Here is a 15,350-nt window from a genome sequence, read left to right on the forward strand (position 1 = left end):
TGAGAAACAGAGGGGAGTATATTCATTCTTAAACATCTAAATGCACATCTTGGATACTCATACTAGCAATGCGTTTTAACTGTTAATCGTTATCAAGTAGTACCACTTCATTATCATAACATCAAACTTCAATTGGAGTAGTATGCTCAAGTTATATGCTATCCTCGGGGCGGACATCCGGGCATTTTCTACCGCCTGGCAACCCTCGCGGTGAAAACAAAGACCAAAAACTCGCAGAAAACGGTACTTTGCGATGGTTGTTGAAAGTCCCCTGAACAGTGTAACAAGATTAGCCCTACGTGTGTAACATATATGAATTTGGTTGTTCAGGATTACTTCAAAGTTGAGTTTGTGTTGTTTTCTCGAGTTTTCACCGGCTCCACCGGCGTTCCACAGCAGCGCGCACTAAGCCCATAGAAATACGTGGTACAGTGATGCGCGTCTTTGCAACGTAGAACGTCTGTGACGTAGCTCCGCCACGAGGATACTTCTTTAAAATATGCTAGAAACACAGTGACATATTTGTCATGAAATGGATGACAAAAAAAAAGAACAAAAATTATAAAGTGACTTTTGAGAATATGCAATCTCAGGTTTGGGAAGATGTACTGATAAAATGTGACGATACATTGTAAATTGGATTGTTAACACGTCATATACCTTTACATTGTAAAATCGGTCCCATTTTTGACAATCAAGGTAATTACACAATTTTTAAAAACTGGTCTGAGAGAAAATACATCTTATGGTCAACAGAATTAAGTAGTTTTAAAGCTGGTGAATAAAGTCTGTCCCTAGACAGTTGTGTGAATCGAAATGTACACCCAGCATGATTTGTGTTGAGATTTACCGTACTGTAACTATGTCGTAGTGGGCGCTTTCCACATCGCTCTGGGAAAAAATTAACTTTCGACACATGCCGTACAAAAAGTTCATTTGTTAATGTCAACTATTCTGTCCAGTTTCATCCATTTATTGGTAGTTGTAATTCTATTAGGGACGACGTCAAAAGATCGATGTCGGATAAAAAACTTAATTCCTTTAGTTTTTTTTGCAAACCCCCCTACCCCCCAACTGAAACTTAATTGATAAATATTGGTCATGGCGTCAAACTACATTCACCATTGAATACAAATTGATAATCGGGCAGTAGTATTGCATAGCAGTTGGTTGTCGGGTGGATGTAAAAACATTTTACAAATGCACCTCATTTGACGCACAGATTTACACTCGAACCAAACCATTTTTCTGTTTTTTTTCCCCTTTTCGGTTATTTCTGTCCATGATTGGATAGCAAAAAAAAAACGAACTACAAATATTCCAAGATTTTTTTGACTTCATTAAAAAATAAAATCGTTTTTGTAGGATGGAAACTTTTTGAGGTCAAAACCCCCCAGCCCCAAACTAAAGGAAATACGTGTTTTATCCGACATCGATCTTTTGACGTCATCCCTTAAGTAAATGATATTGACAATTCCTAAGTCGAGCAATCAAACAATCAACTAGTAATCAAAATGTAAACACGCACCAAATATTTTATCCCATTTCTGCAAACATGATGGTGTTTTCAAATTAGCCAAAACTACTTCATCCAATAACTTAATACCTTTCAATTGAGTCTCCCGATCTGGTTCATCACTTTGTGTATTGCTTTTGCATTGCGCCCTCTAGAGTACTTTAGATAGGCATTTTGTTGAATGTTGTAACTTTTTAAAAGTGCATTGCTAATCTTCATCAAGGGAATCAGCAAAATTTCTGTTCTCACATGGGAGAAAGAAAAGTTCTTCCGACCAGTTTAACTGTAAATTTCCCACCCAAATTTCCCTTGTTTTTTTCATAATTCAAATGGAAATCTGACGATTTTGCACATTTATCTAATATGCTACAATATAGACAAGCAACGACTCTGAGCCATCAAGCAAGGCGGAGGTGTCATTCCCATATAAAAGCTAAAGAGATTCTAGCTATCTAGTGGTGATATCCTACAATATAAGAATGTATTCAAGTTGTATGAATTAAGGCTTCAACACATACGAATAAAAAGATGTAACTGACAAAAATTAGAAATATGAACATTATTAATTACACAACTTGTAACGCTAGGGTAAAATACCTGAACCAATTTTCCCCACAGTTCTCTGATTAATCACTTTTTCAATTTGATCAATAAATTTCTATGAGTATCGAATGCCTTGGTAAAATCGAGGCGAACTAAACAAGACATCGTAACCTAAATGTGTATTTTCACCCATATTCTGGCCTTTAAACAAAAACTTTTTTGATTACTGTGAATTATATTTGGTAAGACCATCCTTATTATTTTTTAATAAATATCTATTCGGCTTTGAGAATACAAGTTATAACAGCTTGGTCCTGTGTTATTGACAAGGAACCGTATATGTATGACTGTCCAATATCTGCCCAAAAATACTTATAAAACCTAACAGTGAACCCGTCAGTGACTGGACATTTGTCATTAGGCATATGCTTGAGTATTATATTGCACGTTGCCATTGCCAATAGCGCCGTAGAGGGCCTGGTCATCGTACAGTAGAACGGGGAAAACGACTCAAAGCATTTCCGCCTCATATTATCAGTTTTTCCTTCTATTATACATTATTTGATAATACTTTCTAAGAATACGATTTTTTTTGTATTTTTATTATTATTAATTACCAATTTGCCAATTATTTTATTCACGTAATGTTTTTCCTTGCAACAAAAACAACATTCCCCATTCACTTGACTGCCAAGAACGCTCCATATTTTCAATTAGATCCTCCAAATTATCAATTTCCTCTCGACAGTAGTTTTTTTTATGAACTGCATAAGTTTGTGCCACACAATTTGTTCACTTATATGGGGTCTGCTCTTCTATGTTGTCAAGCAAGATCCATATCGATGAGGTAGTGTGCCATGTTGTGAATCCTCTTAATGTATGTCGCGAAGTAGTGCGGTTTGCCGGTCCTGGTTAGATGGTAGGAAAACCAACATTGTGAGATGGTTTTGTGCTTACTTGACCATCAATAGGACTCGGAAATCCATGTTTTTGGACTTCATCTGATTAGGGACTAGTTAGTTAATTAATATTCACAATTGCAAACGCGTGTTAGATTTTCAAACAGTAGCTATGCACACAAGAGCTAAACATAACCACATCAAATCAAATCATAATTCTAATAATACAAAATTTACCATTATGTATTTTTTTCACTTTTAATGAGCACATTTAGAACATGAATACATTCATTTCATATTTTGTACTTCACATAATACATCTCAGCAAAAGGACAAAAATACAACTTTTATCAGATATGAAAAATGGATAATAGAAGTGAATAAAAAATCAAATGATTAACAATATTCAGTCAATATTCAGTTGATTGAAATAATTCTGTGTTTCCTGTTCTTTTAGATATATATAAATGTCACTAAATTTTACTAAAATGTATGACCTCTCATAACTACATTTTAGGAACACTACTTTTAATGACATTATTAATATTTTTATAAAAAATTCATTTATTATTTTGTATGACCTAATCTCTTTTTGAAAATATTCACGCCTTTCTTTTCCTTTTTCTTGCATTTTTCTTTGCAACAACTTCTTCTTTCTTTTCTTCCTTCTGAGCTCTGCCGACTTCCTTATAGACTTTTTTACCTTCTACCTTACTGAGCCACAGACCAGGTAGTATGATCACATGACATACATGTAGGGCAATGGAGCTGTAGTCAGTGGATGGATAGGTGTTCCAGCACAGCTCTATGATACCAAGTAGCAATATTCTGTGAAAAATAACAATGATACACTATAATTAATGACGCAAAACATTTGACAAGTTTTATTGGACTTTTTTGAACAGTATTCAGGTATTCAAACACAGTAACATGAATACATAAATACATGAACACTGAACACAAAAACATGAATAAATGAACACATGTACACTGATAACAGGAACATGAATGCATAGACATTGAATACAGGAACATGAATACATGAAAAAACTGAACACATGTATACTAAACATAGGAACATGAAAACTGAACAATGAATACAGGAACATGAACACATGTATACTAAACATGGGAACATGGAAACTGAACATTGAATACAGGAACATGAACACATGAAAAAACTGAACATATGTACACTAAATATAGGAACATGAAAACCAAACGATGAATACAGGAACATAAATACATAAAAACTGAACACATGTACACTAAGTATAGAAACATAAAAACCAAAGATTGAATTTCGCTTGGAATTTATTTTCGCTATTTTTGCTGAAGGGCTGATTTAGTGAAAATAAAATCCAGTGAATATATTTTTTTTCCTATATTTCACATTCAACTCATCAAATATCAGGAAAAATAAATTCTATACAAAACACCAGAAAAGCCTTTTCAGCGAAAATTAATTCCAGCAAAAATAAAGTATTTTGCAGTATATTTGTTCACTCTCCAGCCATTTTCAAAAGTCAAGACCAAACAATACTGAACAGATGTTCACTGGATGTATCATTATTTAACACAATTATTTAAGAAGTGCAATAGGCAGTACTGAACACAGACACACTATATTTGTGGATGCGATCAGATTTACACTTAAGATTAGATAGTGGATAATCTCTAGTAGGCATTTCCAGTAGGCATCTCTAGTAGGCATTTCCATTAGGCATCAAGGCAATTAGAAGACCTACCTTAAGACAGATGGAAGTCCTGTGCTCCAAAGAAGATAATGTAAAGTATGGAAGTACCAAATATAGAACTGGTAATGTAAAGATCGACTCATACACATACCAATGAAATTGGAAGAAAATAGAACAAATACAATATGTAAGACAGGTTAAGGAAAATAAAACACATGTCTGCATAGAAACAAACTCAAAAGATCAAATGTCAAAGTCAACTTTAGTGTCACAAAATATACCAATATTAATTTTTTTTATTTGATAATAACGATTTTGATCAAAACCTGTTAGTTATATTATTTTCATTTGGTCTAATTTTAACAAGCAGCCAGTCGGCCGAGATAGCTCCGCTGTTAGCAATGCACATTTCAATTGAAGAACAGAAGATATCATTAGAAAATGAACAATATGTATAGTATCAAACAGGGATTGCGTTAACTCCATATTTTGCTTCCCGGACTCCAATTATTGAAGAGGGACCCAGTTTTTCAGGCAAGATGGGGTCCAATCTCTAATAAAGTTATCCAGGGTCAAATTTCAATTTCTTAAAATTGGAGTCGTCTTGCTAAGACATTAGTGCAAACCCTGATCAAAGCAATGGGCTGTTTTCAACAAGAATTCAAAAATATCACTTTTCACCAAGACAAAAATAATCATCAAAATTAGAGAATTGAAGATATCATCATGGAATGAACAAATCTGAGAGAGATCCACATGTAGTACCTATATATGTAATATCAAAGCAATTGGACTTGTGGATTTAACAAGAAGTCGAAAATATCACTTTTTACCAAAAATGACAGAAATATTCACCAAAATTAGAGAATTAAAGATATCATTACAAAATGAACAAATCTGAGAGAGGTCTACATGTAGTACCTATATATGTAATATCAAAGCAATTGCACTTGCAGTTTTTAACAAGAAGTCGAAAATATCACTTTTTACCAAAAATGACAGAAATATTCACCAAAATTAGAGAATTAAAGATATCATCACGAAATGAACAAATCTGAGAAAGGTCCACATGTAGTACCTACAAATGTAATATCAAAGCAATCGGACTTGCCGTTTTTAACAATAAGTTGAAAATATCAAAATAACAAAAATATTCATCAAAATTAGAGAATTTCAGATTTTGACATGAAATGAACAAATCTGAGAAAAAACCATCCAAGGTACTTGCATATCAAATTTGAAAAAATTCTGACTTGCGATTTTGAAGAAGAAGTTGAAATTGTAAAGTTGACGACAACGGACACCGACGGACGACGACGATGGACAATCAGTAATATGAACAGCTCCGCTGTGTCGATTTTGTCTACAGCGAAGCTAATAAAAATATTTAAAGAATAAAGGAAATGTTGTATGATAATCATCACATTTTTTTGGTCACTATGATATTTAAAGAGTAGTCGTCATGCTTCGCACGCGCCAGATATATGTTTTCATATAAACAAAGATGGCGACTTTGACTTTGGCGCAGATCAACGAGTACAAACTGAGACGTTACCAAGCTTTGATGGGGTATTTTTACGTGATTGTAAGGTATCGAAGGAGTCACCGGTGGTAAATAGTGCAAGTCGCACCCAGGTCGAACCTCATACGAGTGATTTCCATTAGAAGAGCGCATTGGATTATGGGGAAATTAATGTTTATCAACACAAATGTCGCACATGCGCAGCGCGGCGACCACCGCCCTTTTAATGCCTGAACATTTGAATAAATACCAGTATATTTGTTTTTGTTACCTCAACCCAAATATGATTAAAATCCAGATAGGAGCTATAGTCGTTTTTAATATTATTCAATCACCAGTTTGTGGCTATCGTCAATGACAATATCTCTAACTATTTTCATGTATTCAGATTAGCAACCAATTAAAATTTGTATTACAAGCTACTTTCTAGTAAGGTGCATTCTAATTGGTTGACAAAAAGAGCTGCCTGATCATAAATGGTCAGATGTATTTTGAGGGTAATGTACACTGGGAAACAGAACTAAAAGTGTCTGCAGTTTCAACTTAGCTAAAACTTGGAAACCCAACATTGAAAATGGGGCTTAAATTTTACTTCTGAGCACATTTTTCATGCACTATTGTGTCAAAAAGTTGTATTACAGATAAACCAATCAATTTGGGTGACACAGTGCAAAAGAGCAACATTGAAAAAAAAGTTGTTCTTTCCATTTTTTCCCCCTAAGGAAGATTCTTGGTGAGTACATAAGACATTTAAATGCAGCATACTCCTGAACATGCAACAGCCACAGTATTTACCTCTAATTATGCATTTTATCTTTCAAGACTGCATACCCAAATTTCAGTCCTTGGATTTTAATTGATCTTCTTCTTAATTTATTTGGCTATAAAACATGACAATCTAGACACAATTTATGTAAAATGCAGTGCGACTATTACAGCCTCTTGAGAATCTAGATAGAAATGTAACGAATAAAAAATTCATGATGGATACAAACTACACTGTGTGTTCTTCACACTCATGATTATCTGACTGTGAGATTATAAATTAAATAAATGCTGATATGCATTAATACTTCTATAATAAGTCATAGTTAATGACATAGTCCCTGTTGGAATACGGGGGAATGTTATTTATTCCAAAAAATAGTGTAATATGGACCAAAGTCATAGCTAGTAATTGAGAGTGAATAATTGGCTGGTTTGGTATCAACAGAAATTAGACGTATTAAATGAATCTTCCAAAATCGAAATATATGGTCAGAAATGAAACAATATTTGTCCCAGGCAAAGTACTAGGCACATGCAAAGAATGAACAGATTTGGTCCACAGGGTTTTGAAATATGATTCGGGATGGATAGACAGACAGACAGACAGACAGACAGAGAGAGAGGCAGAAAGAGATCAAATCAGTCAAATAACCCTGTGTACTTTTGTACTATATAACACATTGTCTGTTGACTCGCTTTTTCCATTGATTCTTATATTTCAGTGAATCTTACAGCAGGAAATGTAATAATATATTGTGCAAAATTGCTACTTTTGATTTTTTTTTTGTGAAAATAACTTTGTGTGACAATTTACTTTCACTGATAAATTAAACCTGCTCCCTGAGTTGTGAAGTTTATTAGGGAGCGAAAGTAGATCAAAAGAAATCTAAGGACAACCACATCTTATGAAGGATATCATTCACGGTTAATCTTCGGTTTTCTTTTTTTCCTGGTTTCTGTAGCAATTTTTTCAAACTTCCAGTTTTTCTGTTATTGAAAGAAAAAAGATTTTAATTTACAAATCAAATTTATGTTTTTCAATATTGTAATAAGATGAAGTAAAAACTGATTCAGACAGGTTGCACAGTGTCAGTCATTTTGGGATGTTCAATTTAGACTGGTTTTACTATCGGTCAGTCCATTTAAGGTGTTCAGTTTAGGTTTCACTGTAAATGGTATTTGCTTAAGACATTTTTTCATACATGCGACTAAAAAAATAAAATAAAACCGTACCTGTTCCATCGATACAAAGTGAAAAGCACGAGCAACACGATATGAAGTCCCAATAAAGTAAATTGAAAATAACGATTCAAAAATAATTCTTCGCCGAGAAACCTCCAGTTTACTGTCCACTTGAAAAAAAACTGCCGACCCAGATCAAAGGATCGCATCAGATAACCCTTAGGATTTTCAAGTAGGAATGGTACCGCTAAGATTACCTGTGAAGTGAAACAGAGTAGAAATTATATGACTAATAAGATAACTATATGTTATTCTATTTACAGGAAAGCGAGATGCTCCTACTAAACATGAATGGCAAATAGTTATAAGATGCTGTATTGTTCGATTTACGATCGAGTTACAAAAATGACCACGCCCATATTTCAGAAACCATGCCCAACTTTTTGCAACCATGCCCAAATTGTAACTCGATGTTCAATTTACAGTCACGGGCAGCATATATTTTTATTTTTGTTAAACGTCCACTTTTAGTAACTCAAACTTTAATTAAGAGTTGACCGAACTTCCAGTTAGAATTTCTGTTTCGCTTAACCTTGTATATTTCCCTGTGATTTGAAGTTCGGATAACTGATAATAAAAATTTGCGTTACTAAATTTGAACAGTAAACAAAACCAAAAATCTATGTTGCCCGTAGGTTTGAGTTACTTAAGCATAATAAAAATATATTTTGCCTGTAACTGGAAGTTCTGTTAATGGTTAGTTGAAGGCAGTTGCAATTTGGGCGTGGTTTTGCAAAAGTGGGCATGGTTTATGAAATATGTTGCCTGTAACTGGAAGTTCTGTTAATGGTTAGTTGAAGGCAGTTGCAATTTGGGCGTGGTTTTGCAAAAGTGGGCATGGTTTATGAAATATGGTCGTGATCATTTTTGTAACTCAATGTTCGATACACGAACAATACAACATCACAATAGTTATACATTGTATGCTTAAATATGTAAATGAGTATAGAGGCCTGGAAGTTAACTCACTTGTACAACAGCACATATAAATAACCTAGGTATGGTTGCCAAAAAGCCAAATTCTGTGAGCAGCAATATCAACAATCCCGGTGCAAACAACAGAACATTCATTTTAATGGACACAGCAATACTGAAAAATAAAGTCAAAACAAATGAAAGTCAGATATATTCTCAATAATGGAAGTCAGAATCTTTTTAGGAAAAAAGTATGGAACAAAAATGTGGATTTATTCAGTGAAAGATGACAAAAGATGACATTTATGTACCAACAGCAAATCCAGAAAAAATAGCCTTCAATTAATTAGTTTATTCCCACATGAGGACACACGTCCTAAATGTCATTGTGTGTCATATATAGTGGAAATATAGTGATTTATTAATTTGCAAACTTGTGTTTAATAAATCATATATCATGTTGTTTTTCTATTCATCCTATGTATGCATTTCGAACAATTTTGTCAGCAGTAACTAATATTTAATTTGTGTACATGCGTCCTAAGCTTCTTAGCATATCATACTCATTTGCATACGTGTAGGCCATTTCTTGAATGTACTTTGCTGCATGAAGTGATTGTGTTTGAGGATAGTTTATCATCTGCGATTAATCAAATAATTTTATTCTAATTATTGAGCCAATCAATTTATGGCTATAGAGACACATTGGTAAAACTTTTATTAAATTATAGGCTATCGGTACATGTAGTTCTACCAAGGGACTTCACATATCTCATCAACAGTAAAACAGCAAGCATTTGTGACATCTCATTTGGGGACAAATTCTGTGCGTTGCTATGGTGAAGTGGGAAACTATTAGAAATGGCGAAATCATCAAATGCAAAAATAATTTGTCTAGTCACTGAACAAGTCGACTAGTTGGTGATGACATAATGTCAAATAGCGTGCATGGATGAGATTTGTCTCTTCGAAGGTGTAATATGAAAATACTACATGGCTTCATGTCACTGATATTCAATGATACATGTTGGTGTAATAAATATAATCAGAGGTACATTACTTGGGGTTTGCAACTCTGGTGACACGATACCAAGATCCCGTTTCAATCTCGCTCTCGCATAAGCGTTCCGACTCAGAAAAATGCGAATGCGCATGCCCGAGGTAACTTGGATACTGGAATGTCCAGGTGGATCAAAATAGCTGTTCTCGATATGGCGAATTACGATAACTATATTTTCTGTACATTTTCGACGTATTCCATTTTTTCACTATGAATGTGGTAATACATGCTTTATTGTTTTATTACAAACCGCCTATGTCATGTCAGAAGGTCGTAGCATCAGCCTAGCTATCTACGAGATGAAACTTGAATGGGATCTTGGCATGATGTCACCATACAGTACTATGTGCGTTGCAAACCCATGGTACTGTACCTCTGATAATAATAACATATACATTACCTGAACCAAAAACATCCCCATGACCATTTCTTATCTATGAACAAATTAACTGCCAGATACAGGAATATCATAGCGATAGGGTCGTTGAAAAGACGCAAGATAAATATAGAATGAATTCTGTACGACGTGCAACACATGAATATTAATACGTAGGGTGGGCACTGGAACAAAACAAAGCACAACTATTACAACTTTGCCCAGCGATGTATGTTGGATGGGCAATGAAACAAAACATAGCACAACTATTACAACCTTGCCCAGTGGCATACATAGGATGGGCAATGAAGTAAAACATAGCACAACTATTACAACCTTGCCCAGCGGTGTGCATAGAATGGGACTCAAACAAAACAAAGGACTATTATTTAGTACTTGCTCTGTGGGGCATACATACGGTTATCACCATCTTGTTCCACTGAGGCAGAATTCGGGGCAATTTACTCAGTGATTAAATTTGAAAACATTCCAACTTCGGACTTCATATTTGAGATGTATCTAGAACTGTTATCTATTTTTGCTAAGTGATAACAAAACAATGCTAACCTTCTGCTTTATATATAAAATGAATATGATTGGAACAAAGCATGAATATGATTGGAACCAAAGAAAATAGAACAAAGCATGAAAACTTGATGGACCAATCAGAATAGTGGTACCATTACTTGTTATTGGTCTCGTTTGCCATGACATTTGGGATAGGACCTACCCAAATATAGGTTGGTAATTGCAAGTATATAAAAACAATAACACTTTAGAATAATACACATTTCTTTAACTTTAAAAACAATTTTTAAAACAATGCGTTTCTTTTTTTTCAATTGCTGAAGGAGTTCTGAGAAGATAATTAAGTTGATTAATTGGTAATTTAAAGGTGGTTCAATACAGTTAACCATTGAAATATTAGTATTTTGGTGATTCAAAGGACCAGTCATTGCGCAATGCACATTTACGTTGCATGGGACCCATAGCAAACATGACATGGAGATACAATGATAAAATGAGTTGCTATGGCAACAAATTCTAGAAAGTTGATGCACTGAAGCTAGCCTGCACTGAAGTTTATGGTGTCTAATCACCAAATCAAACATAAATTTCTTTATTTTAGGAATGTCTTCAAAATTCAATTTCACGATTTTATTGGATAAAACTTCTCATGAAATGTACAAAATATAAATCCTCACAATGCTTACGAAGTGTGGAATAAAACACTGAATACACTCAGTGAAATTTTCACTGCTACAAAATTTCATTCCAAATATTTTACTGATTCACAAAATCATGCGTACAGAGCACTTAGTTACATACTCACTTTGGCTGTTCTTTGATATATCCTAAACACCAACAATAAATTAATTAGATAAAAGCCTGAAAAGATGTACTGTGCTAGTCGTATATTCGCACCATATCCAGTGATGTAGTACAATCCAAGGTAAAAATAAACAAAACCTGCCGGATATCTACAAATTAGAACATAAGACAAATAAACATAAAATCTAGGCCTAGGTCTAGATAGGTTTCGATAAATACAGGTTAGATTAGTCTGCCTGATAGGAAATTAAAAAAAAGATGATGCTTTGATTATCAACTTTTTCAACAATATATATTTCAGGTTCAGCATTGAAAAGTTGTGCACTTTTGGCACAACATACGCATTCCTTTTTATCGTTATCAATATTTATAAATTCAAACTAAAACGAGAGGTTCTATTGGCTGATAGAATAACATAAAAACATTTACATGCATGCACTTGTTGGCTGGTTGGATTCAACTGGCATTTAAATTTACAAATAGTTATAAAGTTGAAGGAAATGGGATTGTTGTGCCGAGTGTAACACTAAATGTTTATGTATTTTTGAATTTGGGGATAACACTGGTATTACAAGAAGCAATATTGATATTTAAATGTAAATCTTTATGTATAAGTTTCAAACAAATGTAAATGTGCTTAAATCTGGAATAAAACAGGGAATTACTCAAAGAATGTTTTTTTTAATATGTTGCTATGAAACATTGCAGTGTAAACAAGATATAATCTCAGCAACTGCAATATCAGCACTGGTTATATGAAGAAACATGCAAAATAGTGCAAGTTACAATAGAATTCAATAGAAATTTAAATTTATGCTACCAGTACTGTGGATTCATTTTGACATATACCGGTACTTACACAAGTGGTCCTGTTCCTCCTTTTAGTTTCATATAATCATAGGTACCATTGACAACGCCTTCAACTTCATCCATGTATGCTTCCCAATCTATCTCGGTATCTAATTTTAAAAACAGATTTTCACAAAAATTTACAACCATTCCCTATTTTATTAATAATTCTGAAGAATTTAATCTAGAATTATTAACTCTTTTATTCAAAAGAAAGCCAAATACAAAATAGTAAGACAAAAATAATCTAGATCTCTAAAATGCATCTCTTTTCTAAAATATTTGATATTTGTAAATTTAATTATTAATTATAATTATAATTATTTGATAGTAATACACTTATTTGATGAAACGAACATATTTCATAATAAGCATTACAAAGTCATTATCATTCCAACCAGATGTAAGGATAATAATACAAAACTTTAGTAGTAATAATATCTTTATTGCATCCTTAGAAACAAAATTTTCAGCAATATGTATAAAATGAATGTAATAGTAAAAGAGAAAGTCAGTATTACAAATAAAGAGAATGATAATCACTAGTACTGATGTCAATGACTACATAGTTTGTGAGTCAACCTATGAATGAATACATACACAAATAAATAAATTCAATAATTTATCCCAAAAAACGAAACTATATCTCAATTGCGTAGTTGTGCAAATTTGTGTCAATTTAATCTACCCTCACACTGTAACCTTGTTATTACGTACAACTTTATAATAAAGTTTCTACTATAATGAACATATTGCACAACAAACCTAATGTATTATGTGCTTCATTATAGTGAACACTTCACTATAACAAACCTAATGTATTATGTGCTTCATTATAGTGAACACTTCACTATAACAAACCCAATGTATTATGTGCTTCATTATAGTGAACACTTCACTATAACAAACCCAATGTATTATGTGCTTCATTATAGTGAACACTTCACTATAACAAACCCAATGTAATATGTGCTTCATTATAGTGAACACTTCACTATAACAAGCCCAATGTATTATGTGCTTCATTATAGTGAACATTCACTATAACAAACCCAATGTATTATGTGCTTCATTATAGTGAACACTTCACTATAACAAACCCAATGTATTATGTGCTTCATTATAGTGAACACTTCACTATAACAAATCCAATGTATTATGTGCTTCATTATAGTGAACACTTCACTATTACAAACCCAATGTATTATGTGCTTCATTATAGTGAACACTTCACTATAACAAACCCAATGTATTATGTTCTTCATTATAGTGAACACTTCACTATAACAAACCCAATGTATTATGTTCTTCATTATAGTGAACACTTCATTATAACAAACCCAATGTATTATGTGCTTCATTATAGTGAACACTTCATTATAACAAACCCAATGTATTATGTGCTTCATTATAGTGAACACTTCATTATAACAAACCCAATTTATATTATGTGCTTCATTATAGTGAACACTTCATTATAACAAACCCAATTTATATTATGTGCTTCATTATAGTGAACACTTCATTATAACAAACCCAATGTATTATGTGCTTCATTATAGTGAACACTTCATTATAACAAACTAATGGTATCTTTCCCAAGAATTCATTATAACAAAGTTAGTGTATAATTTGGTTTCTACAAAGTCAGCTATATGCAAAGTATGCTAGAAAATTATATTACTGAGAAAAATCCATATTTAACCCTAAACATTTGGACAGAAAGACAGTGTGTTGGATGTCTAACAGAACACCACCAGTACCACAACCTCCCTAGACTGTAAGTACAACACTGACACCCCAACACACATCACTGTACTGCTACCCTCAATCACGCACTATCTCAACACACACTGCTGTACTACAACCCTCAACCTCGCACTACCTCAAAAAACCTTATTAAAATAATGGCTGAACTTTTTGTTTTATAAAATTGGCTTATTATAGTATGGTGACCTGTAAATAACCCTGAAACATACAACCAGTCATTGTATTAAAGATCACATGATATCAGTTCCATTGATATCAAGGGCACTAAGGGTTGAACCAATGATTCTGCTGTTGGGGTTCTGGGGCACATGTTTTTTTACGCTAATAATGCAGGAAACATTCTGTAACAAATCGGCTTGAGGGGAAAAAAAAGACAATTGCACAGTTTTTCTATCATCCCCTCCCAGAGTTATTAAAGCGTTCCCCTTGCTAAATGAGCAGACGGGTGTTAACATTGTGAGCAACGTGACAATGAACGCGGACAGTTAAAATATTGTCTTCGACGACCCCGGAAGAGGATTCAAGGTACCACTTACATTTGATATTGTGAATTACCAATACATTAACGACGATCTCTGCAATCCACAATACTCCTGCAGCAATCCATAGATATTGTGGATCAAACAGAAGACGTGATTTAGCCCGAAATATGCGGTCTTTAAACGACACTGCCATGATGAATCCAGCGAAAATCAGCAGCAGACTAGCTCAGCGTGTTAACAGAGGTCAAAGTTTACCAGCTGAATGGAAGAGTCTATTGCTAAATGATACGCGTTATTCCTTACGCAACATTTTGATTTTTCATCGCTTAAAACCAAAGTTAGTTCGGTTATTTAACTATATGGCTGGCAATAATGTTGA

General features: G+C 33.6%; 1 protein-coding gene across 1 annotated transcript; it reads right to left on the reverse strand.

Annotated features, from left to right (window-relative positions):
* Positions 1 to 3,202: 3,202 nt before the first annotated feature.
* On the reverse strand, positions 3,203 to 15,204 carry LOC100370088 (dolichyl-P-Man:Man(5)GlcNAc(2)-PP-dolichyl mannosyltransferase). The gene is given in 9 exon segments (NM_001184911.1): positions 3,203 to 3,786; positions 4,707 to 4,842; positions 7,862 to 7,932; positions 8,179 to 8,384; positions 9,157 to 9,277; positions 10,563 to 10,723; positions 11,872 to 12,019; positions 12,730 to 12,829; positions 15,026 to 15,204. Coding segments are annotated over 9 exon segments (1,308 nt in total). The 5' UTR covers positions 15,165 to 15,204; the 3' UTR covers positions 3,203 to 3,560.
* Between the last annotated feature and the right edge of the window lie 146 nt (positions 15,205 to 15,350).

The sequence above is a fragment of the Saccoglossus kowalevskii genome, chromosome 15 (assembly GCF_978046115.1).
Source record: "Saccoglossus kowalevskii chromosome 15, keSacKowa6.1, whole genome shotgun sequence".
Lineage (NCBI taxonomy): Eukaryota > Metazoa > Hemichordata > Enteropneusta > Harrimaniidae > Saccoglossus > Saccoglossus kowalevskii.